This window comes from Anolis sagrei, chromosome 5 (genome assembly GCF_037176765.1).
Source record: "Anolis sagrei isolate rAnoSag1 chromosome 5, rAnoSag1.mat, whole genome shotgun sequence".
NCBI classification, from domain to species: Eukaryota; Metazoa; Chordata; class Lepidosauria; order Squamata; family Dactyloidae; genus Anolis; species Anolis sagrei.
Window position 1 is genome coordinate 5,417,155 of NC_090025.1, and position 27,537 is coordinate 5,444,691.

At 43.1% G+C, this 27,537-nt stretch overlaps 1 protein-coding gene across 1 annotated transcript; it reads left to right on the forward strand.

The window, feature by feature from the left end:
• Positions 1–584: 584 nt before the first annotated feature.
• On the forward strand, positions 585–27,537 carry SMYD5 (SMYD family member 5). Its single transcript, XM_060779457.2, has 13 exons — positions 585–742; positions 5,735–5,843; positions 7,812–7,948; positions 8,882–9,003; positions 11,262–11,331; positions 11,845–11,949; positions 12,262–12,324; positions 15,032–15,102; positions 16,961–17,067; positions 21,749–21,805; positions 21,901–21,995; positions 23,911–23,981; positions 27,019–27,537. The coding sequence occupies exons 1-13, from the start codon at positions 650–652 to the stop codon at positions 27,173–27,175; spliced, it is 1,257 nt and encodes a 418-aa protein (XP_060635440.2). The 5' UTR covers positions 585–649; the 3' UTR covers positions 27,176–27,537.

Below are 27,537 nucleotides of genomic sequence, written 5' to 3' on the forward strand. Positions count from 1 at the left end.
TTCCACAAATGTGGTGCCTTCAACCAGGCCAGACCCAAAATGAGACAAAGGCTGGATAAAGGCATGGGCAAACTTGGGTTCTCCAGGTGTTTTGGACCCCAACTCCCACAATTCCTTACAGCCTATACCTGGAATACACTGCCCTATACTGTAGTCCAAAGCAGACAACCTGGATGTTATGTGGGAGTGGAGATCCAGCTGCAGATTGGGGCTGGAGAGATGGGAAGGCTCCCTGTGTGCCAAGCCCTCGCCATGCGCTTTTACGCACAGGGTTTGGCTTTGCGCTCAGGGTGGGGGTTATTACTCTTGCAGGTTATGGATCCCCCCCAGTTTGGCTTGGGCTTGGCCCCATCCTTCCTTTAGTAGCCCAAGCCTTGGCTGAGAGCCTGGGAAAGAGCAGGAGGAGGCCGGAAAAGGGCTGCAATCTGGGGCGCTTTGTTGCTGTTGTGTGCCAATCTCTCTCTCCAAGGCGCGACTCTCTCTCTGTCTCTGTGCGCCAGGGCGCGCGTCCTGGGGGCACCCCAAAGACGGCCTCGGGGAAAGGGGTGCGTGCGGCTTCCTCGTCCGGGCCGGGGCTGTCCTGCTGCGGCATCGCCTTCCGCTCCTCCCCTTCCTCCTCCCGGCGGCGAAGGGTCAGAGTTGGGCGAAGATGGCGGCTCCCACGGCGAGCGACGCGTTCGCCTTTTGTCCGTCGCCGGGAGCCCGCAACGCCTCCGAAGTGCGCTTCATCAGCACCGCCAAGGTCAGCAGCTGGAGGGGGCAGCACGGGACATTATGGGGGGTGGGTGGGTGGGTGGGTGGGGAGGGAGACAGACAGACAGGCCCCTTCGGGAGGCGAGGCAGGCAGGCATGGAGCCCTCCTCCCTTGCAAAGGGAACCTCTCCAAGCAGAGATCTTCCAATGCAGAGGAGATCTCTCTCTTTCTCTCCAAAGAAAGCTCTCCAAAACAGGGCACCTCTCCAAGGCTCCTTCCGCATTGCCATACAAAAGCCAGGCTGTCTGCATTGATCTGGATCATATGGCAGTGTGGACCTATCTAATCCAATTCAAAGCAGATCAAGGTGGGTTCTCTGCTTTGATAATCTGTATTATATATATGGCAAAGCTCTCCAAACCAGGGCATCTGTCCAAGGTTCATTCTGTACTGCCATACAAAAGCCAGGCTGTCTGCTTTGAACCTGATTATATGGCAGTGTAGACCCATCTAATCCAATTCAAGGCAGATCAAGGTGGGTTCTCTGCTTTGATAATCTGGATTATATATATGGCAAAGCTCTCCAAAACAGGGCACCTCTCCAAGGCTCCTTCCGCACTGCCATACAAAAGCCAGGCTGTCTGCATTGAACTGGATTATACGGCAGTGTAGACTTATCTAACCCAATTCAAGGCAGATCAATGTGTGTTGTCTGCTTTGATAATCTGGATTATATGGCAGTGTAGAGATCTTCCAATGCAAGGAAAGGAAAGCATTCCAAAAAGGGCACATCTCCAAGGATCCTTCTGCATTACAATACAAAAACCAGACTATCTGCATTGATCTGGATTATATGACAGTGTAGACCCATCTAATCCAATTCAAGGCAGATCAAGGTGGGTTCTCTGCTTTGGTAATCTGGATTATATATATGGCAAAGCTCTCCCAAAAAAGGGCATCTCTCCAAGGCTCCTTCCGCACTGCCATACAAAAACCAGGTTGTCTGCTTTGAACTGGATTATATGGCAGTGTAGACCCATCTAATCCACTTCAAGGCAGATCACTGTGGGTTGTCTGCTTTGATAATCTGGATTACATGGCAGTGTAGATCCAGCCATAGCTTTATCCTTCCACCCAGTTGATCAGAAGGCTGAATACTGTGTGGTAAGGACCCATTGTGGTCCTTACCACACAGCTGTATAAAATCCACATTGAACTGGATTATAGGGCAGTGTGGACCAGGCATTGGCAAATTTGGGTTCTCCAGGTATTTGAACTTCAATTCCCACCATTCCTAACAGCCATAGGACCCAGGAGTTGCAGTCCAAAACACCTGGAGTGCCCAAATTTGCACATGCGTGGTCTGGACTCAGTGTCCTTCCACACAGTTATATAAACCGGAATATCAAGGCAGATAATCCACAGTATCTGCCTTGAACTGGTTTATCTGAGTCCACACTGCCATATAATCCAGTTCAATGGGGATTTTATTTATATAGCTGTGTAGAAGGGGCCTCAGATAACCCAGTTCAAAGCAGATATTGTGGATTATCTGCCTTGATGTTCTGTGTTATATGGCAGTGTGGAAGGGTCCTCGGTGTTTTTAGGGAATGTTAGGCCAGCCCTAAATGGAGTTTTCTTAGGCAAAGAATACTTGGAAAACAGCTTGCACAGCTCCTTCCTCCGAATGGACTCCCACCCAAGTCCTGACCAGGACCAACCCTGCTTAGCCTCAAAGATTATATGTGATTGACTGCATATTCAGCTACCATGTGTGCATGATTTCAAGTTGCCTATCCACTCAGGGCTCTTCCACACAGCCATATAACCCACACAACCATACTATATATGGCAGTGTAGACTCAGATAACTCAATTCAAAGCAGATATTGTGGATTATCTGCCTTGATATTCTGGATTATATAGCTGTGTGGAAGGGCCCTAAGAGATGTCCTTTTTACAAGTTTTTTTTTTTGCCTTCCTCAACCAAGGAAATGCTTCTGTCTCACCAAACTCCAAATCCCAGGATTTCATCACCATAATGGTTCCAAGGATGACTGCATCATTGGCATTAAAGGATAAAGTTGAACAAGGATCTGGCTTTGTAGAAAGACAGCTTCCTATGTTCTTCTGCAGAAGGTCCCGGTTTTTGATCCTCGGCATCTCTAGATAGAGATAGGAAACAAATGTGCCAGAATCCTTAGATTATTGGGGCTATAAGTCAGAGCCGACTGCACTGGGTCGAATGAATCAAGAGTCCGAATCCGGATACGGCAGGTGCTTAAATCCAAATGGATTGGGCCATGCCCACCCTAAACTAGACTGGACTACTGCAATGCACTTTACGTGGGGCTGCCCTTGAAAACGGCCCGGAAATTTCAGATGATCCAACGGGCGGCAGCCAGGTTGTTAACTGGGGCTCCTTACAGAGAGCGGTCAACCCTCCTGTTCAAGGAGCTCCACTGGCTGCCATTCATCTACCGGACCCAATTCAAGGTGCAGGTTCTTACCTTCAAAGCCCTGAATGGTTTGGGACCCGCCTACCTGCGTGACCACACCTCTGTATACGAACCCACACAATCTATTGTCGAAGGCTTTCATGGCCGGAATCACTCAGTTCTTGTGGTTGAGAGAAATCAGCCATAGCAGAGCACCTGATGAACCAACCTGGACACAGCATTTTATTTGAGAACACAAAAATGCTGTACCACTCTCACAACCACCATGTCAGACTACACAGAGAAGCCATTGAAATCCACAAACATGTGGACAATTTCAACAGAAAGGAAGAAACCATGAAAATGAACAAAATCTGGCTACCAGTATTAAAAAATTCTAAAATTAAAACAGCAGAGAGAAAAACAGGCAGGGACTTCTAAGCACCTTTCATTAAGAGTTTGCTCCAGGCACAGTCAGCCCATTGTATGCTAATCAAGGTGGTCAGTTGAAAAGATTCACACCTAGCCCAACTTACAAAAGCCTTTTGTCTCACCCTGGTCAGTCCACAGATATATAAACCCCTTTTTTCCCAGCTCCAGCAGACCTCTGAGGAAGCCTGCCATAGATGCAGGCGAAACGTCAGGAGAAATGCCTCTAGAACATGGCCATATAGCCCGAAAAAAACCCACACAATCTCTTCGTTCATCTGGAGAGGCCCTGTTCTCGATCCCACCAGCTTCGCAGACGCGATTGGTGGGGACGAGAGAGAGGGCCTTTTCGGTGGTGGCCCCTCGACTCTGGAACTCACTCCCATCAGACAGGCCCCAATTCTGGCAGTCTTCAGGAGGAGCTTGAAGATGTGGTTGTTCCAGTGTGCCTTCCCGGAATAATGATCCCATTGCACTTTGTCCTCCAAAGCACTTTACACTTTTAGGTCTGTTCGTATGTCTTCCACAAACGCCACTATCACCTTTTCGTCCATGCCTCAGCACTATTTCCAATTTTAATTTTTACATTTGGCCTTCCCACAGTTTTAACTATATGTTGACTTATTGTTAATGATATATGTTTATTGTTCATGTTTTATTTTAATTGCGTGTATTGTTGTGATTATTGCTTGTACTGTTGTGTTTGGGCTCGGCCTCATGTAAGCCGCACCGAGTCCCTTGGGGAGATGGTAGTGGGGTACAAATAAAGTATTATTATTATTATTATATAAACAAACCTCTGTTGAATTTAGCTTTTACCAAAAAAACAAAAAGATCTTAGATTGTGTGCTTAGGTCACAGAAATCAAATGCATAGGGTGGGGGATATTTGGCCGAGATAACACTCATTGCAAAAAAAAGAACCTTCATCTTAAATCAACCATGACCCAGCAGACTGAACTATAACAGAGATCTCTGCGATTTACTATCCCTTTGCAAGGTCAATGAATGCGATGTACAGAGTTGATTTTGTTCCCTGCATTTTTGTTGAAGCCGTCATGCAGTGAAGATCATATCCAGTGTTCCTCTGGTGGGGCGGAATCCATTCTGGGATTCCGGGAGGATGTCTTCTGGAATTGGTAGTAGGCAGTGTACGAGGATTTTCTCAGCGAAAGTTAAAAGGGAGATACCTTACTATATTGTCGAAGGCTACCAGTATTAAATCTGGCTACCAGTATTAAAAAAACCTCTAAAATTGCAACAGCAAAACAACAGAGAGGAAACAATCTGAGACATCTAATCACCTCTCAACAAAAGATTGCCCCAGGCACTGCCAGGCCATCAAATGCTAATCAAGGTGGTCAGTTGAAACATTCACACCTAGCTCCAGCAGACAAGAGTTCTTTGTCTCACCCTGGTCATTCCACAGATATGTAAACCCATTTCCCTAGTTCCAACAGACCTCACTACCTCTGAGGATGCTTGTCATAGATGCAGGCGAAATGTCAGGAGAGAATGCCTCGAGAACATGGCCATATAGCCCGAAAAAACTTACAACAACCCAGTGATACCTCAATAGTTTCCACAGTCTGTTCTTTCCCCCTTTTTGATAGGGTGATGATAGTGGTGCCCTTTGAAGTCTGCTCAGGTCCACCCTCTTTAAAGATTTCAACAGGGATCCCATCAGGTCCGCTGGCTTTGTTATTTTTTAATTGGCTGATGGCTTTGGTGACTTCCTCCAAATGGACAGTGTTGCAAGCTCATCCTTGGTTGTTGCAGGATTTGTGAGGGAAACTCTTCGGACATGTTGGAGCTGCTTTTAAGGAGGTCGTGGTAGTTCTCTTTCCAGTGTAATGCAGTTGATTTTTTGTCCCTTAGAAGTTTAATTCAAATCATGGCATCAGAGGCCCTAAATCTGATGAATGTAGGTTTGTGACTCCAACACCATCACCTTCTCCCTTTCTTCTGTATGTCCCTCCCCCGCCCCCAAACAGCTTTTGCCTGATCAAGAAGTTAACGGAGCTTCGAAAACTTGCGTAATATATTTAGCACATTTGGACTGGACAGTAAAGGTGACCTTTGGGTTTTATTTTACGAGCCTGCAGCAAAGAAGGTGAATGCTGTTGTAACCTGGATTTTTTTTTACCATCTCTTTCTTATTCTCTCTGTTCAAAGGGGAAAGGACTCTTTGCAACCCGAAAGATCCAGAAAGGAGAAACCATTTTTGCCGAGAAGCCTGTCGTGGCATCCCAGTTCCTCTGGAATGCAATGTATAAATACAGAGGTGAGGAAATTTGAATGTTTTTATCTGCTGGTCTCATCTTTATATTAAAAGGCAATACTTCGGGCGTTTTGGATACAGCAAGGGTATCCCTCTGGGCAGCTAAACCAGGAAATCCCAACTGGATGGCCCTCCACGAAGGAGGGTCTTCCTCCTGGGGCAAACCAAGAATGGGCCACTTGGAAGTCCCTGAACAGGCTCAGAAGTGGAGTGGGCAGATCAAAAGACAACCTGGCAAAATGGCACGACCTAAAAGAATCCCACCCCTTGTGTGCCTGTAGAGCAGAACAGACAACTCCACATCTGTATGCTTGTCCACGATGCCCTGCCTCATGTACAGAGGAGGAATTCTTGGAGGCTACAGACAATGCTGTTGCTGTTGCCCGTTTTTGGTCAAAAGATATTTCGCCGCCTGCGCTCCTTCTATTTTTATCAGTTTTACACTAATTTATGCAATGCTTTTGATATGAAATAAAAAAAATCTTTGTATTATTTTAGCACTTTTTGCAATGTCCTTCACCTACCGGCTATTAGGAATTGTTGAACTTCAAAACACCAAAGTTTGCCTGCCCATTCCTGATCTAGATTCTTAAGTAAGTTGGGAGATGTAGTCCAAAAATAGTTTTTACCAATTCTAGAACGGTAGAACAGCAGACTCTCAGTTAATCAACCTTCAATGGGAATTGGTAGATGCCAGATAAATACAGTTTCTGGTTCCTTGAGAGTTAGCAAGCCTAACTAATATTACTGCATAGCCTATACAACTATACTATAAACTGTGTATTGACTTCATCTCAATGTTGACATACAGAAGCAAATCAAGACAGATAAAGACAAATGTAGTCTACAGTTTTATTATTATAAGCTTAAATTTCTACTCAAAATTGATGTTATTTTAATTTTAAATATTATTTCTTTTTTGCCAGTTGCTCGAGTTTTAGAGATTCTACTGCAGTTTTATCTATTTATATCTATCTATATATCTATCTATATAAATAAAAATGTAATGTTCGTTTGTGGGACTAACATAACTCAAAAACCACTAGGCGAATTGACACCAAATTTGGACACAGTACACCTATCAAGCCAATGAGTGACCATCACTCATCAAAACACTGAAAAACGGAGCGGATGAGACTTAAAAAACCAAAAATAAAAAATACACTACAATGCATGCACATAACCACATTTTCCCCTGACATTAAGTCCAGTCGTGTCCGACTTGGGGTGTGTGTGTGTGTGTGTTAGTGCTCATCTCCGTTTCTAAGCCCAAGAGCCGGTGTTGTCCATAGACACCTCCAAAGTCATGTGGCCTGCATAACTGCATGGAGCACTGTTACCTTCCCCCTTTTTCTTTCCCTCCCTCTTTCTCTCCTTTCTTCCTTCTCTACCTCTTTCCTTCTTTCTCTCTTTGCTTCCATGCTTCCTTCTCCCTTTCTTTCTTTCTTTCTTTCCCTCCCTCCCTCTTTCTTTCTTTCTTTCTTTCTTTCTTTCTTTCTTTCTTTCTTTTTTCTCCCCTTCCCTCCCTCTTTCTTCCTTTTTTCTGTTTTGTCATTTAGCTTTTGGGGGCTTTTTAAGCCCCTTCTGCTGTGTTTTCCGTGTTTTTATGAGTGAAGAACATACATTGGCCTGATAGGTGTATTGTGTCCAAATTTGGTGTCAATTCATCCAGTGGTTTTTGAGTTCTGTTAGTCCCACAAACGAACATTACATTTTTATTTATATAGATCTATCTATCTATCTATCTATCTATCTATCTATCATCCATCTATCTATATATCTTATCTATCTATCTATCTATATGTAAACACACATATATACACATATACACACACACAAAACATATATACAGACTAGGACACAGCAACGCGTGGCAGGGGACGGCTAGTTAATGAATATATCTGAAGAATGCTTTCCTTTGGAAGGCTCTCTTCTCCCCACACATGCGCCTCTTTCTCACCCCAATTCCAGCCTGCGACCACTGTTTGCGAGCCTTGGAGACGGCCGAAGAAAACGCCCAGCGGCTCCTTGGGAGATTCCAGGTCCTCCCTCGCCCGGAGCAATGCACCATCCGGAAAGACCTCCACCAGCATTGCCCCAGCTGCCAGGTAAGGGGGAGTCATTCCCCCCCCCCCTTCTTCAATGCAATGTGTACATCTCCCCTTCTTTACGCCATAAAATGTTTCTTCAGCATTCAGTCAAATCACTTTCATCAAAACAAAAATAAACTTTCCTTGGAAGGTTTTTAGGCAAAGGCTGGATGGCCATCTGTCGGGAGGGTGTGAAGAACCCTTACCTTTAGCAGCCAGAATGTGGGCCTAGTGAAGCCTGATGGCCTAAACAGTTAGAATGTGGGCCTAGCGAAACCCTGGCGGCCATAAGATAATCTCCTGTTTGTTAACTCTAGATTTGAACCCAGTACCCGTCTAAGAATTGTACATCAAATGTAACCAAAAGCTTTTGTGCCATTAACTTACAGAAACCATTACGCATTTGTACCAGAAGAGTTTAAGCCTGTTAAATAAACGTTTTATTATAGTTAACACTTTACAACAGCCTGTGTGTGAACGTCATTGGTATTTAAGCCCTCTGAAGAAAATAAAAACTATAGTAACACAGAAAGGTGTTACTAAGTATCCTCTCCACACATATAACTCAGCCTGAGTACTAAACAATAAGGTGGCAGCGTACCCAATTGAAGAAGCCTTTTAAAACCCTCACAGTTCAGATGTCATTCAGATATATCTATCCACAGTTATATCTTTCCCTGTTTTATCAATTTCCCTCCTGTGATATTACTTGTAATTGGTGGCACAGCGGTGTGATCCTTAGTGTGAAGTTCCTTATAATTTGTAGGATTCACTATTTGAGAATTCCCTGTTCCTTCTCCCTGCTAAAAGAAGCTCCTTGGTGTGAGACGTCATTATAGAGGGCTTAGGTTGTGTCGTTCCGCCTGGCAGAAGGGGGTTGGACTGGATGGCCCGTTGTCCCATCCAATGTGGTTGTTCTTTGCTTTACCCCAAACGCTTCTTCTTTTCAAGGTGACGTATTGCAGCGCCGAGTGCCGGAAAGCTGCGTGGGAGCAGTACCACCAGGTTCTGTGCCTGGGGCCCTCCAGGCAGGATCCAAACCACCCCTTAAACAAACTGCAGGAGGCTTGGAGGTAAGTGCCTTGGGCCCCCCTTGCAAGACCCCATCCCATTTGGGGCTTCTAAATTGCCATATAAAATCCATATTCTGTGCTTTAATCTCGATTATATTGCGGCGTAGATCTGGCCTGAGACCCCTTCTACACTGCTATATAATCCAGATTATCACAGCAGATAATCCACATTATCACTTTGCACTGGATTATAGGGTCTACACTGCCATACAATCCAGTTCAAAGCAGATAATCTGGATTTTATATGGCATGGTAGAAGAGGTCTCAGTTAGCCAGAACTTAAGAAATAATAGTTCAAATTTAAAAAATTCCAAGTTTTATAAAAATGTAAAATAGGTTTACTGTAAAACTTTGGCCCCTTCTACATTGCTATATAAAGTCCAGATTATCTGCTTTGAACTGGATTATATGGCAGTGTAGACTCAATAATCCATTCCAGGTTATCTGCTTTGAACTGGATTATATGGCAGTGTAGACTCAATAATCCAGTCCAGGTTATCTGCTTTGAACTGGATTATATGGCAGTGTAGACTCAATAATCCAGTCCGGGTTATCTGCTTTGAACTGGATTATATGTCAGTGTAGACTCAATAATCAAGTCCAGGTTATCAGCTTTGAACTGGATTATATGGCAGTGTAGACTCAATAATCCAGTCCAGGTTATCTGCTTTGAATGGGATTATATGGCAGTGTAGACTCAATAATCCAGTCCAGGTTACCTGCTTTCAACAGGATTATATGGCAGTGTAGACTCAATAATCCAGTCCAGGTTATCTGCTTTGAACTGGATTATATGGCAGTGTAGACTCAATAATCCAGTCCAGGTTATCTGCTTCGAACTGGATTATATGACAGTGTAGACTCAATAATCCAGTCCAGGTTATCTGCTTTGAACTGGATTATATGGCAGTGTAGACTCAATCCAGTCCAGGTTATCTGCTTTGAATGGGATTATATGGCAGTATAGACTCAATAATCCAGTCCAGGTTACCTGCTTTCAACTGGATTATATGGCAGTGTAGACTCAATAATCCAGTCCAGGTTATCTGCTGTGAACTGGATTATATGGCAGTGTAGACTGAATAATCCAGTCCAGGTTATCTGCTTTGAACTGGATTATATGGCAGTGTAAACTCAATAATCCAGTCCAGGTTATCCGCTTTCAACTGGGTTATATGGCAGTGTAGACTCAATAATCCAGTCCAGGTTATCTGCTTTGAACTGGATTATATGGCAGTGTAGACTCATATCATCTAGTTCAGAGTAGATAATGTGGATTATCTGCTTTGATGGGTTTTATTTGTCTTAATTTGCTTTGACTTCCTATATTTCAGTATTAATATCAACTCATTATAGAGTTTATGGTATGGTGTAGTATTACATAAGTTAGGCCAATTTTTAATAATAATTCTCAAGCAAACAAACTCAATTTTTGCAGCATCTAGGCACCCTCATACGTGCTGCTTAACTGAGAGGTTGCTGTACTATAGATCCTGTGCATTTTGGATAAAGGGATACTTAGCTTGTATAATTAATTATCAGCATCATTATCAGTTGCTATTAAATGGGGTCCTGGGGTTCCATTTAACTCATTTCAAAGAATTTAAAGCATTTTTGATATAGATTGAACAATCTGGCAAGTAAAAAGGCAGAAGCAATTTATAATTAATTAGCCATCCCCTGCCACGCGTTGCTGTGGCCCAGTCTGTGTTGTGTGTGTGTGTGTGCGTGCATAGTTTTGTGTATATGTGTATATATGTGTGTTTGCATATATATGTGTGTGTGTGTCTGGTTTTGTGAATGCATTGTAATGTAATTTTTTTTATTTGTTGGTTTTTAAAGTCTCTGCTTGGTTTTCCAGTGTTTTTATGAGTGGTGGTCACTTGTTGGCCTGATAGGTGTATTGTGTCCAAAATTTGGTGTCAATTCATCCAGTGGTTTTTGAGTTATGTTAATCCCACAAACAAACATTACATTTTTATTTATATAGATGGCCATGTACCCAGCTAAACATTAGGAAGAACTTCTTGGCAATTAGAGCTGTTCCCCAACAGAGTATGCTGCCTTGTAGTATGGTGGAATTTCCTTTTTTACAGGTTTTGAAGCAGAGACTGGATGGCCGTCTGTCGGGAGTGTTTTGATTGTGTTCTGCCTAGCAGAAGGGGGTTGGACTGGATGGTCCTTGGGGTCTCTTTCAACTCTAAGATTCAGTGATCCTACAGCTCTATAAGAATAAACCCATTCTCTCTTTTGCGCAGGAACATCCACTACCCGCCCGAGACTTCGAGCATCATGCTCATGGCCCGGATGGTTGCCACCATCAAACAGGTGTGTAGCTGCCAAGGATTGGGAAAGGGGCATGGGGTGGATAGAGAAAGAGACGGGAACATCCTTCCTAATGTTTAGGTGGAATTTCCTGTAGGTTGAAGCCATTGTTCCACATCCTAGTCTCCATCTTGTTTTCTGCATCCCTGGAGACTAGGATGCAATGAAACAATGGCTTCAAACTACAAGAAAGGAGATTCCACCTGAACATTAGGAAGAACTTTCTGACTGTGAGAGCTGTTCAGCAGTGGAACTCTCTGCCCTGGAGTGTGGTGGAGGCTCCTTCTTTGGAGGCTTTTAAATAGAGGCTGGATGGCCATCTGTTGAGGGTGATTTGAATGTGATTTTCCTGCTTCTTGGCAGAATGGGGTTGGACTGGATGGTCCACGAGGTCTCTTCCAACTCTAGGATTCTATGATTGTCAGAGATGTTTGAGAATGGAATAGCTTCTGCCTAAGAGTCTAGTAGAGTCTCCTTCTCTGGATGTTTGTAAGCAGAGGATTCCCTGTCTTCCAGGCAAAAGACAAAGACTGGTGGATCAAGCTCTTTGCTCAGTTCTGCAGCAAAACGGCCAACGAGGAAGAAGAAATCGTCCACAAGCTCTTGGGAGACAAGTTTAAGGTCAGAGCTGCCTTTGGACACTACACTTCCGGCAGTAAAAAGGAAATGCAGAGACATAGGATAGTGGGACATCTGGCTTGGAAACAGTCCATGGGAAGGGGCTCTAGGGGTCCTAGGAGACCACAAACTGAACATGAGCCAAAGGTGTGATGCAGCAGCTAAAAATGCCAATGCGATTCCAGGCTGCACCCATAAGGGTATAGTGTCTAGATAAGGAGAAGCCAAAGTCCCGCTCTCTTCTGCTTTGGGCAGATCTTTTTACCTTACTACTGTATAGTATTGAGTGTCCTTTTCTGTCTCTTCTCTTCCCAGGGCCAACTAGAAGTCCTCCGAGGGCTTTTCGCGGAAGCCCTTTACGATGACCATGTTGGCAGGGTGAGTTTAGGATTAGGGAACTGACTTTACTTTCATGGATAGGGAATCAGTTAAGCCAGGCACTGTGTCATTTTTTGGATGGGGTGGTCTAGATGTCCTCTGGATTCCTTCTTTGGCTCCCAGTTCTAGGTCAGTGTCAGGCTGGGATTTGATTCCAGAGTCTTTTTTGGATGGGGTGGTCTAGATGCATTCTTTGGATACCATTTCTAGGTCAGTGTCCTGCTTGGATGTGGTTCCATAGTCTTTTGGATGGGGTGGTCTAGATGTCCTCTGGATGCCTTCTTTGGCTCCCAGTTCTTTGTCAGTGTCAGGCTGGGATTTGGTTCCAGGGTCTTTTTTGGATGGGGTGGTCTAGATGTCCTCTGGATGCCATCTTTGGCTCCCAGTTCTTTGTCAGTGTCAGGCTGGGATTTGGTTCCAGGGTCTTTTTTGGATGGGGTGGTCTAGATGTCCTCTGGATGCCATCTTTGGCTCCCAGTTCTTTGTCAGTGTCAGGCTGGGATTTGGTTCCAGGGTCTTTTTTTGGATGGGGTGGTCTAGATGTCTTCTGGATGCCTACTTTGGCTCCCAGTTCTAGGTCAGTGTCAGGCTGGGATTTGGTTCCAAAGTCTTTTTGGATGGGGTGGTCTAGATGTCTGGATGCCTTCTTTGGCTCCCAGTTCTAGGTCAGTATCAGGCTGGGATTTGGTTCCAGAGTCTTTTTTTGATGGGGTGGTCTAGATGTCTGGATGCTTTCTTTGGATCCCAGGTCTAGGTCAGTGTCAGGCTGGGATTTGGTTCCAGAGTCTTTTTTGGATGGGGTGGTCTAGATGTCCTCTGGATGCCTTCTTTGGCTCCCAGTTCTAGGTCAGTGTCAGGCCGGGATTTGGTTCCAGAGTCTTTTTTAGCTGGGGTGGTCTAGATGTCCTCTGGATGCCTTCTTTGGCTCCCAGTTCTAGGTCAGTGTCAGGCTGGGATTTGATTCCAGAGCTACTGCCAACCTAGCAGCTGAAAAACATGCAAATGTGAAGAGATCAATAGGTACCTCCTATTTATAAACTTTTTACGATGTTTATACCAGGCCCCCTGGTGACGCAGGGGGTTAAAGCTCTGAGCTGCTGAACTTTCTGACCAAAAGGTTGGCGGTTCGAATCTGGGGAGCAGGGTGAGCTCCTGCTGTTAGCCCCAGCTCCTGCCAACCTAGCAGTTCGAAAACATGTAAATGTAGATAGGTACTGCCTTGGCAGGAAGTTAACAGTGCTCCATGCAGTCATGCCAGCCACATGACCTTGGAGGTGTCTATGGACAACTCTGATTCTTTGACTTAGAAATTGGGATGAGCACCAACTACCAATACATCACACAGTCCTAGACATTAGGGACGTGTCAGACACGTGATCAAACACAACAGCCAGCATAGTGATCTTGTTTGCTGTGTACTAATATTGTTGTGTATCAAATAATAATAATAATAATAATAATAATAATAAATGTTATTTCTTGCCGCTTGAGGCAGATTACAACATTGTAAAACACACATTCACCTAAAAACATTCTTTAAAATCAACATATTAAATCATATTTCCACAATATTCTAATAATATAATGTAAGATAATATATTGTATATACATATATTTATAATATTATAATGTAATGCAATATAATACTAATCATAATAATATGATATTATAATTGTATGTTTATATTACATGCAATATTACTTAATAATATTACAGTATAATGGTATAGTACAATATAGTAATATTTAATACTGATATTGTACAATGCTAATAATATAATGTATTGTGTGTGAGCCGCTCTGAGTCCTCTTTGGAGTGAGAGGTATATAAATGTAGTAAATAAATAAATAAATGTATTAAAACACACAAAACAGAGATTAAACATAAGATGCAGGTTTAAAATCTGTCATTAAAACTGTCTGGGTAGGCCTGCCAGAAGAGATAGGTCTTCACTTATGTCTCAAATTATTACTACAATTATTACTATTACTACTATACTATACTACATCATGAGGAGACAGGAAAGCCTGGAGAAGACAATGATGCTGGGGAAAGTGGAAGGCAAAAGGAAGAGGGGCCGACCAAGGGCAAGATGGATGGATGGCATCCTTGAAGTGACTGGACTGACCTTGAAGGAGCTGGGGGTGGTGATGGCCAACAGGGAGCTCTGGCGTGGGCTGGTCCATGAGGTCACGAAGAGTCGGAGACGACTGAACGAATGAACAACAACTATACTATAGTTGAGGTTACGGCCACAGGGATTCTGCAAAAAATGAATTGAAAAATATAAATTCAAAAATCGCTATTATTTTTTTTAACCCAAATAAAGACTTCTCCAGGGATCTACAGGAGTGTATCTACATTGTAGAATAGATGCACTTTGCTACCACTTTGCCATGCATTGCTTTGGGTGAGGGATGGCTCAATGCTATGGGGATTTGCAGTTTTGCAAGATCTTCTCCAGAGATTTGTGCTAGTGCATTGAGGGCAGAAAAAAGTGGTGTGAAACTGCATTAATTCTATAGTGTAGGCGCAACCTGAAAGTCCGGCGGAAGCATTTTGAGTTGCAGCTCTTGATCTCAGCAGAAAAGAGAAAAATATCTCTAGATCAAGCATGGGCCAACTTTGGTCCTCTGGCTGTTTTGGACTTCAACTCCCACAATTCCTAACAGCCTCCCTGTCTTGTCTTCCTCCCTTCCTTCCACAGTGGTTTTCTCCCGAAGGCTTCCGGTCACTGTTTGCCCTGGTAGGTACTAATGGCCAAGGGATAGGAACCAGGTAAGTGGCTTTCGTCCTCTACACCAGTGCTTGCCAAACCTTTCATGTTGGAGACACACTTTTGAGACATGCAACATTATGCGACACGGTCATTCAGTTTTACTAGCAGACCAGAGGTTAAAACCTGCTGCCTGGCTGAAGGGGGCTGGGCTGTCATACTATATATTGTATAATAAACAGTATATATAAATATGTAATATTATTATTATTATTATTATTATTATTTGCCAAAATATACTATCCTGTGCTACATAGTGTAATCTATATAAATAAAAATGTAATGTTCGTTTGTGGGATTAACATAACTCAAAAACCACTGGATGAATTGACACCAAATTTGGACACAAGACACCCATCAGGCCAATGAGTGACCATCACTCATAAAAACACAAAAAAACCCAGCAGAATGGACTTAAACCCCCCCAAAATGAACTATATATACATATACACATACACTCATATACACATGCAAACATACATACATACACACACACATATATATATACACAAGCACACACAAATATACACATACATATACACATGCACACATAAATGCACACATACACATATATTTACATATACACGTGCATACATAGACACATATACATATAGACATACATACACACATATATACACAAGCACACACATATAGACAATATACATATAAACGAACATATGCACACAAACATATACACCCATCTGTATATCTATATCTATCTATCTATACATATATGCAAACACATATATACACATATACACAAATATATAAACACATAAATCATCTACACAGACTGGGCCACAGCAACGCGTGGCAGGGGATGGCTAGTAATCTATATAAATAAAAATGTAATGTTCGTTTGTGGGATTAACAGAACTCAAAAACCACTGGGAGAATTGACACCAAATTTGGACACAAGACACCTAACAGCCCAATGTATGTCCTTCACTCAAAAAAATGATTTTGTCATTTGGGAGTTGTAGTTGCTGGGATTTATAGTTCACCTACAAACAAAGAGCATTCTGAACCCCACCAATGATGGAATTGAACCAAACTTGGCACACAGGACTCCCATGACCAACAGAAAATACTAGGTTTGGTGGGTAGTGTCCTTTGGTTTTGGAGTTGTAGTTCACCTACATCCAGAGAGCACTGTGGACTCAAACAATGATGGATCTGGACCAAACTCACGAATACTCAATATGCCCAAATGTGAACACTGGTGGAGTTGGGGAAAATAGAATCTTGACATTTGGGAGTTGTAGTTGCTGGGATTTGTAGTTCACCTTCAATCACAGAGCATTCTGAACCTCTCCAGCGATAGAATTGGGCCAATCCTCCGACACAGAACCCCCATGACCACCAGAGAGGGCCACAGCGACGCGTGGCAGGGGACGGCTAGTCTATATAAATAAAAATGTAATGTATTGTTGAAGGCTTTGTAATGTAATGCTTGTTTGTGGGATTAACAGAACTCAAAAATCACTGGAAGAATTGACACCAAATTTGGACACAAGACGCCTAACAACCCAATGTATGTCCTTCTCTCAAAAAAAAATGATTTTGTCATTTGGGAGTTGTAGTTGCTGGGATTTATAGTTCACCTACAATCCAAGAGCATTCTGAACCCCACCAATGATGGAATTGAACCAAACGTGGCACACAGGACTCCCATGACCAACAAAAATCACGAGAAGGGTTTGGTGGGCATCCTGTTTGGTCTCAGTTAAAGTGGTATCAATGTGGTTTGAAAGAGACTCAAAAGTGCTCAAAAAGTGCCAAGTGTATATTGTGCTTGTTGATTTGGGGAGTCTTTCTATCACACTCACCTCCCAATGCTGTCTCTTGGTTTCCTTGCAGCTCCCTGAGCCAATGGGTCCACGCCTGCGATGCCTTGCAACTTCCTCCTCGGGAGCGGGAGCAGCTAGACGCCTTCATTGACCAGCTCTACAAGGACATTGAGAAAGGTGGGTGGCCCAGGGGATGATACGGGAAGAGGACCATTCATTCTGTGGGAAAAGAAGCCATGGATACAAAAGGATTACACCTAAACATTGGAAAGAATATCCTGTTGGCAAGAGCTGTTCAGCAGTGGAATAGCTTGCTGCCTGGCTGAAGGGGGTTGGACTAGATGCCCTTTGAGGGTACCTTCCAGTGGAGTCTGGAGGTTTTTAAACAGATGCTGGGTGGCTATCTGTTGAGAGTGATTTGATTGTGCATTCCTGCCTGGCTGAAGGGGGCTGGATTAGATGCGACCGCATTTCCATTTACGAACCCACACGATCTCTTCGATCTTCCGGAGAGGCTCTTCTCTCACTCCCGCCCGCATCATAAGTGCGACTTGCAAGGATGAGAGAGGGCCTTCTCTGTGGTGGCCCCTCGGTTCTGGAACTCACTTCCAAGAGATATTAGGCAAGCCCCCACGCTGGCAATCTTCACGAGGAATCTGAAAACCTGGTTATTCCAATGTGCCGTCAGTGATTGAACGTAAGATACTCCCTGACCAAAACTTTGCACTAAATGACCTCAGTAGCACTTTATTTATGGTTCGTGCAATTAAATCCTTCCTCATCCCCGGATCCTCCTTTCGACGTTTGACATTGTCCTATCTCCCAGTGTTTAAAAATTTTTGTCTTGAATTTGGCCCTGCCCAGCGAAATCTTTTGTGTTTTAATGTCTGATTTTTTATTGTTGTGTTGCTATTATATTGCTTTGCATTTTATGTATTTTATTTTCTGGTTTTATTATGTTTTTGTGTTATATTGTTGTGTTTTGTACTCATGTAAGGCACCCCAAGTCCCCTTGAGAGAGATGGAGTGGGGTATAAATAAAGTTTTATTATTATTGGGTTGTTGTAGTTTTTTTCAAGCTATATGGCCATGTTCTAGAGACATTCTCTCCTGATGTTTCGCCTGCATCTATGGCAAGCATCCTCAGAGGTAGTGAGGGCTGTTGGAACTAGGAAAAAGGGTTTATATATCTGTGGAAAGACCAGGGTGGGACAAAGAACTCTTGTCTGCTGGAGCTAGGTGTGAATGTTTCAACTGACCACCTTGATTAGCATTTGACGGCCTGGCAGTGCCTGGGGAAATCTTTTGTTGAGAGGTGATTAGATGTCCCAGATTGTTTTCCTCTCTGTTGTTTTACTGTTGTAATTTTAGAGTTTTTTAATACTGGCAGCCAGATTTTGTTGATTTTCATTGTGCTGTCACTCGCTGGGCCTGTGCAAGAGACTGTAGACAGGACGTATATTCTGTGCGCCCAACGGGATGCTGGGGCTGCCTCAGATGAGAAGCCTTAGGATTTCCTTAAACAGAGTCTTTAGATTGCTTAAAGGTTGAACAAAGTTTTTATTGTTGCTAAGGTCTTCAATAAATCACAACTATTTCAAGGCTTTTTTAACCAATTAGTGGCTTTCTCAATCTTAGGTTCTTGTGGGGGTTTTTCGGGCTATAGGGCCATGTTCTAGAGGCATTCTCTCCTGACGTTTCGCCTGCATCTATGGCAAGCATCCTCAGAGGTAGTGAGGTCTGTTGGAAATAGGACAATGGGTTTATATATCTGTGGAATGGCTGGGGTGGGGCAAGGAGCTCTTCTCTGCTCTGACCAAGAACAAGCCACGAGAGTCAAGATGAAGATCCACCCAGAGGAAAAGTGTTCCTGCCATACATCAAGGGAACCACTGACTGCATAGGGAATCTGATGAGGAAACACAACATACAAACAATCTACAAACCCACCAAGAAAATCCAACAAATGCTCCGTTCAGCAAAGGAAAAGAGGGATCCTCTCATTTCTGCAGGAGTCTACCGTGTACCATGCAGCTGTGGACAAGTCTACATAGGGACCACCAAACGCAGCGCCCAAACACGCATCAAGGAACATGAAAGGCACTGCAGACTACTTCAACCAGAGAAGTCAGCCATAGCAGAGCACCTGAGAAACCAACCTGGACACAGCATATTATTTGAGAACACAGAAATGTTGGACCACTCTCACAACCACTATGTCAGACTACACAGAGAAGCCATTGAAATCCACAAGCATGTGGACAATTTCAAAAGAAAGGAGGAGACCATGAAAATGAACAAAATCTGGCTACCAGTATTAAAAAACTCTAAAATTACAACAGCAAAACAGCAGAGAGGAAACAACCAGGCACATCTTAACACCTCTCAACAAAAGATTTTCCCAGGCTCAGCCAGGCCTTCAAATGCTAATGAAAGTGGTCAGTTGAAACATTCACACCTGGCTCCAGCAGAGAAGAGCTCTTTGCCCCACCCCAGCCATTCCACAGATATATAAACCCATTGTCCTAATTCCAACAGACCTCACTACCTCTGAGGATGCTTGCCATAGATGCAGGCGAAACGTCAGGAGAGAATGCCTCTAGAACATGGCCCTATAGCCCGAAAAAACCCACAAGAACCTAGTGATTCCAGCCATGAAAGCCTTCGACAATACATTTTCTCAATCTTGTCCACAGGGGACAGGCAACTATCTTCATAAACTGTTTCTTCGCTATCGGGGAAATCCTTAACCTCTATCTGGGCAGTCTGTCTTAGGCCTTACTGGTGTGGGACCCCTACACCCGGTACCAACTGCTTCTGGCTGCCGCGAGTGGCCCTTACCAGACAGAGTCCTTTGTAGACTTTCAGTTCCCAGCAATGGCTGGCTATAGCGCTGTGGAGCTGGATCCCTTCAGTAAAGGAGCTATAAGGCTGTAAATTCCCAGCAAAGGCTATGCTGAGACTGTATTCCCCAGCCAAGCTGTAGAAGACGAAGCTTTCTACAGGAAAGCTTCTACACCTAATTGTAAAGTTGGAGCTCCTGGTACAGCCGTGCCAGAACATTCATGGTTTCCTCCTTTCTGTTGAAATTGTCCACATGCTTGTGGATTTCAATGGCTTCTCTGTGTAGTCTGATGTGGTGGTTGTTCAAGTGGTCCAGCATTTCTGTGTTCTCAAATAAAATGTTTGTTTTCCTTCTGCTGTTTTGCTGTTGTAATTTTAGAGTTTTTTTTAATACTGGTAGCCAGATTTTGTTCATTTTCATGGTTTCCTCCTTTCTGTTGAAATTGTCCACATGCTTGTGGATTTCAGTGGCTTCTCTGTGTATTATTATTATTTTATTTTATTTTAGTCTTATTATTTTATTATTTTATTTTATTTTAGATTACTAATTATTATTATTATTATTATTATTATTATTATTATTATTATTATTCCCTCTGAATGGCTAATTGGACTGGATGACTTGCTAAGAACCACTATACACCTGGCACACCAGTCCTTACTAGTGGCGTGGTTCAAAATACGTAGCACTGTGTAACGCAGTTTTTGTTCCAGAGTTACAAATGTCATTTCCTAATTGGTACTATCATCAAAAAAAGGGAAAAGTTTATTGAACTGTAAAGACTGTTTTTGCAGAAGAGACATCCTGCTATGGCAGATTTTGCTATAGTTTTTCAGTTCTGCAATTTGGATCCCGTGCTCCATATCCTGGTCTCTTGAGCAGCAGGAAACAAGCCTTGTCCATTCCTCTTCAAGGGGACATCATAGAATCAAAGAGTTGGAAGAGACCTCATGAGCCATCCAGTCCAACCCCATTCTGCCAAGAAGCAGGAATATTGCATTCAAATCACCCCTGACAGATGGCCATCCAGCCTCTGTTTAAAAACTTCCAAAGAAGGAGCCTCCACCCCCTCCGGGGCAGAGAGTTCCACTGCTGAACGGCTCTCACAGTCAGGAAGTTCTTCCTCATGTTCAGATGGAATCGCCTCTCTTGTAGTTTGAAGCCATTGTTCTGTGTCCTAGTCTCCAGGGAAGCAGAAAACAAGCTTGCTCCCTCCTCCATGTGGCTTCCTCTCACATATTTATACATGGCTATCACATCTCCTCTCAGCCTTCTCTTCTTCAGGCTAAACATGCCCAGCTCCTTAAGCCGCTCCTCATAGGGCTTGTTCTCCAGACCCTTGATCCTTTGAGTCGCCCTCCTCTGGACACATTCCAGCTTGTCAATATCTCTCTTGAATTGTGGTGCCCAGAATTGGACACAATATTCCAGGTATAGTCTAACGAAAGCGGAATAGAGCATGGGGAGCATGACTTCCCTAGATCTAGACACTATGCTCCTCTGGATGCAGGCCAACATCCCATTGGCTTTTTTTGCCGCCACATCACATTGTTGGCTCATGTTTAACTTGTTGTCCACAAGGACTCCAAAATCTTTTTCACACGTACTGCTCTGAAGCCAGGCATTGTCCCCCATTCTGTATCTTTGCATTTCGTTTTTCCTGCCAAAGTGGAGTATCTTGCATTTGTCCCTGTTGAACTTCATTTTGTTAGTTTTGGCCCATCATCTCTCTAATCTGTCAAGATCGTTTTGAATCCTGCTCCTATCCTCTGGAGTATTGGCTCTCCCTCCCAATTTGGTGTCGTCTGCAAACATCCTTTCTCATATTTGAACATGGCTTCCATGTCCCCTCTCCACCTTCTTTTCTCCAAACTCAGCATCCCCATCTCCATGAGCTGCTCTTCAAAGAGATTCATCGTTTCCATGCTTTTGATCCTTTGGGACATTTTGTCTATCTGTATATGTATATGTTTTGAAAGCTCCTTTCTCTTTTCAATTTCCTTTTGGATTTAGAGACAGGGGAATTCCTGAATTGCGAAGGGTCCGGTCTCTACGTGTTGCAGAGCTGCTGTAAGTAGCAGAACCAAACAACCCATTGGGGGCGGGAAGTGCTCGCTAAGGACTAGCTCCTTTAAAAGTACAATGTGGCTGCCTTTGGGTTCCAGGTAACCACAGCTGCATCCCCAACGCAGAGACTTCGTTCCCAGACAACAATTTCATCCTGCACCTGACAGCCTTGGAAGACATCAGGCCGGGAGAGGTCAGTGGTAACAGCCCTGTGAACATTGCCCAAAATACAGTATTTGAAGGTGCCCATGCAAATGAATAATAATGATGATGATGTGGTGATGATGATGATAAAAATAATCATAATAATAATCGGATCAGAGGCACAGGGTTCCCATGTAAGTGGGAAACTGCAAATGTAAATATGGTATTTTTTGCCCTGAGATGATGATGATGATGATGATGATGATGATGATAATAATAATAATAATAATAATAATAACAACTTTATTTATACCCCACCACCATTTCTCCAAGGGGACTCTGGGTGGCTTACATGAGGCCAAGCCCAACAATACAACAATGCCAATAAACAGCATACAACAATCTATATAAATAAAAATGTAATGTTGGTTTGTGGGATTAACAAAACTCAAAAACCACTGGACAAATTGATACCAAATTTGGACACAATAAACCTCTCAAATCAATGAGTGACCATCACTCTTAAACACATTGAAAAACAGAGCAGAAGAGACTTTAAAAGCCAGAAAATACATTACAACGCAGGTGCAAAATCACATATATACGCAAACACATATATACAAATATATACACACATATATGCATATATACACACACAAAACACATATACACAGAAAGGGGGAAGAAAGGAAGGAGAGAAAGAGGGGAAGAAGGAGGGAAGGAGAGAATGAAGGAAAGAAAGAAAGGTAGAGAAGGAAGGAAGGGGAGAAGGAAATAAAAAATGAGAGAAGGAAGGAAAGAGAGAGTGAACGAAGGAGAGAAGAAATGAAAGAGAGAAAGAGGGAGGGAAGGAAGGAAAGAGATGAGGAAAGATGGAACCAAAGAGCAAAGGAAGGGAGGAAAGAAACAGGTAGAGAAGGAAGAAAGAAGAAGGGAAAGTACAAGGGGAAGAAAAAGAGGGAAGGAGGGAGGGAGGGAGAGAGAGAGAGAGGCAGAGAGAGAGGGAGGGAGAGAGAGAAAGAGAAAGAAAGAGAGAGAGAGAGAGAATGAAAGAGAGAGAGGGAAAGAGAGAATGAAAGAAAGAAAGAGAAAGAAAGAGAGAGAGAAAGGGAGATAAAGAAAGAGAGAGAGAAAGAAAGAGAGAGAGAGAGAGAAAGGGAGATAAAGAAAGAGAGAAAGAAAGAGAGAGAAAGAAAGAGAATAAAGAGAAAGAGAGAGTGAAAGAGAGAGAGAAAGAGAGAAAGTTGGGTAAAGCTAGTAAAAATAAAAATAAAATAGAAGAAACAATATAAATAAGCACATCAAACAATGTAAAATCACAATAATTTAAACACAAAAATTAATACTTTTATAGGAATCTCCAGGTACTCCTTTATGACATCTTGCAAACTGCAGGTGTGAGTAATATTTTCTTTCTAGGAAGGTCTAGGCCTTCCAGGGTATCTCTGGAAATTCCCATAGAAAACATGCAAATGAAATCTGCACATAATCACATCCAACAAAAGTCAAATTCCTGAACATAGTTGGCTGATTGGAGTAATAGTAGTAGTAACGTATTTCCCTGAATATAATACCTGGCCTTACATTAATGTTTGCTCCTAAAGACACATTAGGACTCATTTTCAGGAGCTGGCTTCTTTAATGTACAAAACAATCTACATATATTTGAATGCAATCATATCTTCTGGAACAACATCTTTATATATGTTATGTCAATAAAATTATTTATTTATATTTATGTTATTTTTTATCTTGTTTGCTGTGACATACTGTGGTTTTGCGTCAGTAAAATAATAATAATAATAATAATAATAATAATAATAATAATAATAATAATCTCTTCGCTACTGACAAGGAAAGGCATTTCAGCCTCCACTCTTTGCCTATGGCACATATCCTTTAGAAATCTCTCTGAAATTGCATTTGCTTCTTGTGCTAAAAGAGGTTGTTTTATATCCAAACAGGAGATCTGTATCAGCTACTTAGACTGTTGCCAACGAGAGCGGAGTCGGCATAGCCGGCACAAGGTACTCCGGTAAGAGGAACAGCTTCAGAGTTTCTTTAATGCAGAGCTGATATTTACATCTCTTTATGTTGGGGAGTAATTTCCAAAACACATTTCAAAAAGGTAAAGCAGCAGCACCTGCTCTTGGAAACTGTCAACAAATACCAGGTACTTTCCCCCAAATGTATGGGGAATGGTACCTTTTTGATTTGTCCAAAAAGTGGCAGTCCAAAAAGAAGAAACGTCTCTAAGCCCAAGGTATAGCAGGTGCTAATCCTAGGAATTGGAACTTAAAGCTACCAGATGCCATCTTCTCTCGGAAGCTTAGCAGGGCCTGCCTTGGATGGGAGACCGCCAATAAATCCCAGGTGCTTTAGGGGATGTTTTGGATGAAAGTACTGGGCAGCCCAACTCTTGAGTCTTCCATGCCAGAGAAAACCCTATGTAATTCATGAGTGTCACGTTGCCAGGGCTCTGCCTTATTTAGGCAGAAATGAACCAAACTTCCAGTTTGTGTTAAACAATTTAATTAAAACAGCACTTACTTTCTGGCTGTTTTAATACTCCAAAACATAAAGATAGCACTCAGCCACAGAATATAAAACAAACTGACAGCAAACACTGTTGCAGGTTCAAGATAACACCATAGTCAAAAGGTCCAGTCCAGTGGTCAAACGCTGAGAGTTCAATAAACAAAGTCCAGGGATCAAGAGTCTATACCGTAGTCAAAAGCCAGTCCAAAGGTTCAAGGTTCCAGGATCCCAAAGGTTCAGGAGACAGGTCAGGATACCGAAAATCCACAAACCTGGGGGAAAACCAGCAGCATCTACCACCAAAATAAGACAAATACATCTCCCCCAAAAATCAGTCCCAAGGCTAGCTGCTTATATCCAGAAACACCCAGCTGCAACCCATCTCTTGCATGCAGAGATGGGTCCACCCTTAATTGCTTTCACCCATGAACTCTTGCTTACAGATTACTCAACCCTTTAGAACTAAGACTTACATTAACCCTTCCATCACCAACTGCTAGGCCTGCCGCCACCAACCACCCTCAACTACAGAACATGATACATGACAATGAGGTTGTCTTAAGTTAATACATGACTAGCCTATGAATCTTGTCTCTTGTGTTTGCCTATGTTCCTGTAAGAGTTTTGCCTTGGAAAAGCTACTGTTTTCATGCTTATGGATTTATGCTGCCTCTTCGTCTCTTGATTTTCTGGATTTCATGTACCTTGCCTTTATGGACTATTGATCCTTGAATATATGGACTACTGCAATTTTATAGCACCCTTTCTACTGCTTTTTTGGGAATTTCAATTTTTTCCCTTTTGTATATGATTTTGTAAATAAACTGTAAATAAATAATTTTTTTGTAAATAAATAATTTTTTTGTAAATAAATAATTTTTTTGTAAATAAATAATTTTTTTGTAAATAAATAAATTTTGTAAATAAATAGGAGCCCCCGGTGGCGCAATGGGTTAAACCTTTGTGCCGGCAGGACTGAAGACCGAAAGGTCAGAGTTTCGAATCCAGGGAGAGTGCGGATGAGCTCCCTCTGTCAGCTCCAGTTCCTCATGCGGGGACATGAGAGAAGCCTTCCACAAGGATGGTAAAACATCAAAACATCCGGGCGTCCTGTGGGCAATGTCCTTGCAGACGGCCAATTCTCTCATACCAGAAGCAACTTGCAATATCTCAAGTTGCTCCTGACATGACAAATAAATAAATAAATAAATAAACAAACTGCTGTAGTTAGATATTACTGGGCTCTGGTAGGGTGCTAGTGAAAAAGGGTGACCTCAAGACTAGAGTGTACGTGGAGACGCTTCCTGAGCACCTTCCACACCGTTGGTTGAAGTATACCCATCTCCTGGCTAGCTCTGTCTGTGGTGGCTACTCTTGTAATTACCCCGGCCGGGTGGCACATATGAGTGTGGAAAAAAACCATGAAGACTTCTCCTTCACATTGATGTAGGTTTTATACTTGTGCGTTCACTAAAACACTAACCATGATTTTTTTAAAAAATTGGGGGCATTCTTTTGTAATAACCCTGTATTAACAGATTAGAGAGATGATTGGCCAAAACTAACAAAATGAAGTTCAACAGTGACAAATGCAAGATACTCCACTTAGGGAGAAAAAAGGAAATGCAAAGATACAGAACGAGGGACACGTGGCTCGAGAGCAGTACATTTGAAAAAGATCTTGGAGTCCTCGTGGACAACATGTTAAACATGAGCCAACAATGTGATGCAGCAGCAAAAAAAGCCAATGGGATTTTGAGCTGCATCAGTAGGAGTCTAGTGCCTAGATCCAGGGAAGTCACGCTCCCCATGCTATTTTCTGCCTTAGTTAGACCACACCTGGAATATTGCGTCCAATTCTGGGCACCACAATTCAAGAGAGATATTGACAAGCTGGAATGTGTCCAGAGGAGGGCGACTCAAATGATCAAGGGTCTGGAGAACAAGCCCTATGAGGAGAGGCTTAAAGAGCTGGGCATGTTTAGCCTGAAGAAGAGAAGGCTGAGACAAGACATGATAGACATGTATAAATATGTGAGAGGAAGTCATAGGGAGAAGGGAGAAAGCTTCCTTTCTGCTGCCCTGGAGACGAGGACGCGAAACAATGGCTTCAAACTACAAGAAAGGAGATTCAATCTGAACATTAGGAAGAGCTTCCTGACTGTGAGAGCTGTTCTGCAGTGGAACTCTCTGCCCTGGAGTGTGGTGGAGGCTCCTTCTTTGGAAGCTTTTAAACAGAGGCTGGATGGCCATCTGTCGGGGGTGCTTTGAATGCTGCTTGGCAGGGGGTTGGACTGGATGGCCCAGGAGGTCTCTTCCAACTCTATGATTCTATGTATTATTCATATTATTTTAGTTTTTCAAATCCTGTTATGGCCATCTTCTGACTTTTTACAAAGTCCATACAAGGTTTCTATTCTTCTTGCGGATTCTGCAAATTAGTTTGTTGTAAAGTTAATTGGTCAGGCATTTCAAAAAGCTTCTCTCCTGAGATGTCCCCACTTGACGCTCTCCGCTCTTTCCTTTCCTCCCAGGGAAAACTACCTGTTTGTCTGCTCCTGCCCCAAGTGCCTGGCTCAAGCCGACGATCCGGACCTGACCTCGGAAGATGAAGACGAGGAGGAGGAGGAGGAAGAGGCCGAAGGGGAGCCGGAGGATGCAGAGCTGGAGGACGAGATGACGGACGTTTGACCGGAAAGCCGGGTTGGGTGGGTGGGTGAGTGGGGCCCTTCTTTGATGGACCTCGGGGATGATGAAGATGATGATGGTGATGTGCATTTCGGAAGCAGGTTCTCGAACCCTGGGCCAGCTTGGGCTGGCTGAGAGATCGCAGAAGGGGCGACAGAGCAAACGGGGCCCTTTTGGGGTGAGGCTTGGTTTCCTTTCCATCGTAAGCTGAACCTTGTAATCCGAACCAGCTCCAGAGCAAAAGCCGGGTCTCCACATCCACGCCCCAGATGCCACACGCTTTGATGCTGTTGGGGAGAAAATGCATCCCTGGCCACAATGTTCCTCCCTACATGCCTGGTACAGTAAATGGTTTGTAATTCAAA

Excerpts from the sequence above, each read along its gene's own strand:
- SMYD5 (XM_060779457.2), top strand. The coding sequence starts at position 650 with ATGGCGGCTCCCACGGCGAGCGACGCGTTCGCCTTTTGTCCGTCGCCG. Across the intron at positions 743-5,734 it reads GCTTCATCAGCACCGCCAAG|GGGAAAGGACTCTTTGCAAC; the intron begins GTCAGCAGCTGG and ends CTCTGTTCAAAG. Across the intron at positions 5,844-7,811 it reads TGCAATGTATAAATACAGAG|CCTGCGACCACTGTTTGCGA; the intron begins GTGAGGAAATTT and ends CCCCAATTCCAG.